This window comes from Octopus bimaculoides, chromosome 6 (assembly GCF_046866305.1).
Source record: "Octopus bimaculoides isolate indiv1 chromosome 6, ASM4686630v1, whole genome shotgun sequence".
NCBI lineage: Eukaryota > Metazoa > Mollusca > Cephalopoda > Octopoda > Octopodidae > Octopus > Octopus bimaculoides.
Window position 1 is genome coordinate 78,475,531 of NC_142933.1, and position 5,000 is coordinate 78,480,530.

The 5,000-nt window shown below is 35.6% G+C and overlaps 1 protein-coding gene across 1 annotated transcript in view; it reads right to left on the bottom strand.

Annotated features, from left to right (window-relative positions):
- Positions 1-3,051: 3,051 nt before the first annotated feature.
- Positions 3,052-5,000, bottom strand: part of LOC106882912 (von Willebrand factor A domain-containing protein 2) — a 13,454-nt gene continuing 11,505 nt past the window's right edge. The window contains exon 3 of the mRNA XM_014933741.2: positions 3,052-3,779. Within this exon, the coding sequence (XP_014789227.1) occupies positions 3,205-3,779 (575 nt within the window). The 3' untranslated portion in view covers positions 3,052-3,204. The remainder of the gene's footprint in view (positions 3,780-5,000) is intronic.

Below are 5,000 nucleotides of genomic sequence, written 5' to 3' on the forward strand. Positions count from 1 at the left end.
ATATATGTATATATATGACAAAGGATGTGTTTGTGTGTGTGTGTGTACGTGTATGTGCATATTCTACAGTTTTCAACCGATTTTCACCAAACTTTACACACAAATTACTTATGTGCCAAGGATGGTCATGCACTATAACATTTTTTCTCAGAGCTCCCGCGTAAAGCTAGAAACCGGGCAAAACGGTATTTTATAGGGGTTTTTCTCTAAAAACTTCTGCAGTTTTCAACCAATTCGCTCCCTCTTCTCTCTCTGTTTATTTCTCGCTTCTCTCTCTTTTTCTCATTCTCTGTTTCTCTTGCTTACACATATTCTTTCTCACCCTCTGTAATAGTTTCTCTCTTTTAGTCTATGTGAGTGTGTGTATGACAGTCGTGCCCAATGTATGATAACAAAACACCTTCGGTATTGACCATATTAAAAAAAAATTACCTACAGGGTCATACAGTGCGCCAGAACCCTAACTACAGGGGTTCGTTTCGCTCACCCTTGGTGAACACGTTTGAGATCTCTAAATATAAATCGAAATACATCCCAAACCCTATTTCCACTATTGGTGGGTATGATTTATCAGCCGCTCGTTTTATTATTTGATCATCTAAGGCGGCGAGCTGGCAGAAAGGTTAGCACGCCGGGCGAAATGCTTTGCGATATTTCGTCTGTCTTTACGTTCTGAGTTCAAACTCCACCGAGGTCGACTTTACCTTTCATCCTTTAGGGGTCGATAAATTAAGTACCAGTTGCGTACTGGGTCGATCCAATCGACTGGCCCCTTCCCCAAAATTTCAGGCCTTGTGTCTAGAGAAGAAAAGATTATTTGATCATCTAAATATCATGGTGTTGTTTCTCCCCAGGTCAATTCCGATCAAGTAGCCCTATGATCAAAAGCTTCCCAGTCACGCATCTAGTCTTCGTTTCAGAGATAACGTATACAGAATTACATTAGCCAATGTGTTTTTCCTTTATCCTATTAGACATTAGGTTGTGGTGTGAAGGTGATTTGGTTGTTATTTCTTTTAAGTAGAGAAAGCATGTGTCAGTTATTTTAATATTGATAGTAGTCTTTAAATGTAATTCTTTGATAGTTTCTATCAATCTATTTCTATGTTTGTCTAATTAGTAGCCACAGCAGGAGATTATTAAACTTTCGAGAAATAACTTTATATTCAAAGACTGACAAATATCTTCCCGATAGAAAACTTAAGGGAAAAAGAGCCAGCCTCGAGGTGGTCACATCGTTTGTTAGAAATAGTAGTTCACTCTCTTGCAAGTCATGCTCTACCATTTCGGAAAATGAGAGACACGAAGGGTACATTAAGCAATCTAGTTACTGTCCTAGGTTCACAAAAAGAACGGCGAGTCATGATTGGAACATTTTTGCTTATAGATCTACTCGACCAGCATTGATCTGGGCATAATATTGGCAAAAATTTCATTATATTAATATACATTCTTCGCTTAGTTATATATTTAAAAAATTCTTAGCGGGTTACATTAACAGATGAATTTCAAACATGTCTTCTAGGCGAAAAATCTTTTAAATAGTATTTTATATCATTAGATGTTACGTTTAAAAAAGAGCGGATTCAAGGGAAAAACTACAATATAACCAGTATCGTAATATAATGAGAAAAATTGCACAGAAACAGAAATATCATTTGGTTTAAGCCTTCTACGCACTTACTTTTGTTTAAATGTCATGAAATATTGCTGTAAGCTTTTTATATCTTATAAGCAACATTTTCCACACAACTACCTTTATGGGACCCAAAATGTTGTTCCAGCAATTGAGGTGGTGTTGCTGCAATATGTACAAGTATCTTAAATCGCATCTAAAAATAAAAGGTCATTCAACTGATTGGCGTAACGTCGTTCACAAACACTCCAACTACTGGTCCTCTGCTTTTTCTACTGTTACTACATTGGCTTTTCCTACTCCTACTACATACTAATCGCAACATTCAGCCAAACATTCCCGACTTACTCGTCTCTATTCCTTTCTACATCCAGGCCCCGTATTAATGACTCTGTTTAGTCTTTCTACCCCCAAAACATCAGCGTTCTAAAATTCATTCTACGCTCATGTTTTCCTACACCCGTCAACTTGCAACTGTTCGAGAAGAGCGTGAACAGCATAAATACCTCTGATCTCAGCGCGCCTCCAGGTCATGGCTTCATCCCTCGTTATCGTGGCCAATGCACTAAAAATTAAAATAAACTCTTCAATGGACATAACATCGAAGTCAGCTAGAGTAGTATCCAAAAATTTGGATTCTGACATAGTTAGAATCAGTAACAAAATAAATCCTCAAATATAAATATCGCAAACCGTTGCCTTACTCCAATAGTAATACTATAACATTCAATTTTCTTGATGGTATGTTTCTCATAAAAGTATTTGCATACTGTGTGAAGGTAATCTTCAAAGCGGTACTGAAAAAGTTACATTAGCTTCACTGAGAACACATTCAGGTGTAAGTTTACTCATTACCTACAGCCTTTCAGACATATCGATAAACGAAATACACGTTCAATATGAGTTCTGTCATCAAAGTTCCTAAAGCTTTGCGTTCTTATTCTCTGCACAAATTGCTGTTAGCAAATTTTACTACCGTTTATAGTTTATAGTAAGTAGGAATAAGAATTTTGGACCATTAAATTTACGTACCATCAGTCAGGATTTATTTGTGATTACAGTTTATTTGTGGTTATTTTAGTATTCCATCCTACTATAAACAGTAACACACATAGACATACATTTATTAACCGGAATTAAAAACATTGAGTGGATTGCAAGAAACAAACGCAGTTATATATGCAACTTGGTAGATATACATAGTATTATTTTATAGTTGTACATATATGCATACATACACACATATCTATACAATTATATATATATATATATATATAAATACATATATAACTGTATATTTTGATAGCTAATTTTCTTTGTTAGCCGTAGAATTTTTTTTAAATTAGTGACCCTAACGCTCGTTAACCAGTATAATGATGGTTTTTTCCTAAAGCCAAGATATCTTTTACTCTTCCTTCTAGATATGAATTTTTTGAAAACAAAACTTTATTAATGTTATATAGTATCCAAACCTTTGAGTCTGTTATATATTATTGATTCAGAATTTTTTAAAGTTTTATTTGGCAAGTAGCAATGATTCCTATGAAAAGCTGTCGATCATTTGAGAATTATTTCGTCTTCACGCATACCAGTTTGTTGATACCACTAATAAGCATGGTTAATGCTTGAAAATTTGGGCTTATGAACACATTTTGAGGTGACGATGCTATATTAAATAGCTCGTTCATGTCAACAGAACTACTGACTCCAATGGCGAATACTTCAACGTTCGATGCGTGTAGTCTTTTGGCTGCCATTTGAGTTTCAAACGGCTTCTGTGAAGCACCATCGGTAACGACGATCAATACATGCTTTACATTTGGTCGCGCCCCAAATGCCGTATTGAAACCATCCTTTTGAGCAGCATCTAAAACTAAATTAGTGTTTGTTTTACCGTGGACCAGACTTAAACCTTCCAGCGCACTAATAAAGGAAAGCTTTTCGTCGTCTATACTCAATGGAAGTTCTAATTTTGGAAGATCAGAGAAAGTATATATTCCGACCTGGGTACCGTTATGACCGAATACAATTGTTCGAAGAACGAAGTCCGACACAAATTTCTTCATATCTGTAAACTTTGATTTGTCTATGCTCGTAGAAGTGTCCAAAGCAAAAATGACATCTTTTGGAATTATGTTGCAAGCTGGAAAGGAAATAATTTGCATTACTGGAAGAATAGAAAAAAAAAATTACATACAGGTACAGCATCGATTTTTCGGAACCTTCGTTTCGAAAGCTATTCTGTATTACTGATTTTTCCGAACCAAGAATGATCACACTCAAAGTTAAACAAATGTCAAATTTAACTTAAATGATTAAATAAATTACAGGTACCTGCACATTAGTATAAATGACACAAGTAATTCATTATTATGCGAGGTACTAATTTGTGCAAGGTGCTGGTGAACAAGCCTGGCAGCCACAAGGTCTTTCGTTTCATGTTCGTGAGTTATCAGTGTGGATTATAAGAGATCCCGGACAATCAGAGTTCGGAAAGTCGTTGTTATACTTATATTTTGCTCTATGAGGTTCTTCTAAAACTTCGTAATACGTAACACACGTTGTAGTTTATAATGCATATTTCCAATAACTAGTTTTCTTTTCTTCAGATCCATATGTGAGAATTCTGCTCATCACAGAAAATAATAGCACATAAAATCAGCTACAACATAAGTTGATGAGAAATCAACCAGCAACACCTTAAATACTGCTGTTCACTAATTAACTTGGAATATTGTAGGATTTCAGAAAGCTCTACAATTAATACCGTATCTAAATATACATTCCCAAATGAAATGTGAGTTCCACCTGCATTGGATATAAAAGGTTCTACTTCTATATTGATCTGTGCCTAGTCAAAATAAATCAATAGTTAAATATAATTAACTATATGTCATAATGTATACACACTGTCGATAGGCTACTTGCTGTAGTATTTGTCCCGAGATAACATCCCATTATGGACTTCATGTGTTAGAAACATTAAGTATTCGGAGGAGGCGAAAATTCATTTAGCATAGTGGTTCTCAACCGTGGTCCATATGGCCCCTGAGGGTCCATACAAGATTTGGGGGGGGGGGGTCTACGCCACAAAATAGCAAATTGGGGATCCACAATAGTATTTTAATCTCGGGAATTTTACCCGCCCTAGAGAATAGTATTTTAAGGGCCCCTGAAAATATTTTGCTTTAGATGCATATATTCGTATGTATTGCAAGAAACAGCTAGCTTTCTTTCTCTAACATTTTACATGGGTCAACCTACGACAGGTTAAAGTGTGGAGAACAAAATAGGAATTTTGGAAGAAGTTTCTATAAAACTAGTTTTTAAACATCGAATGGCTGTGGGAATCCACTAGAATGAA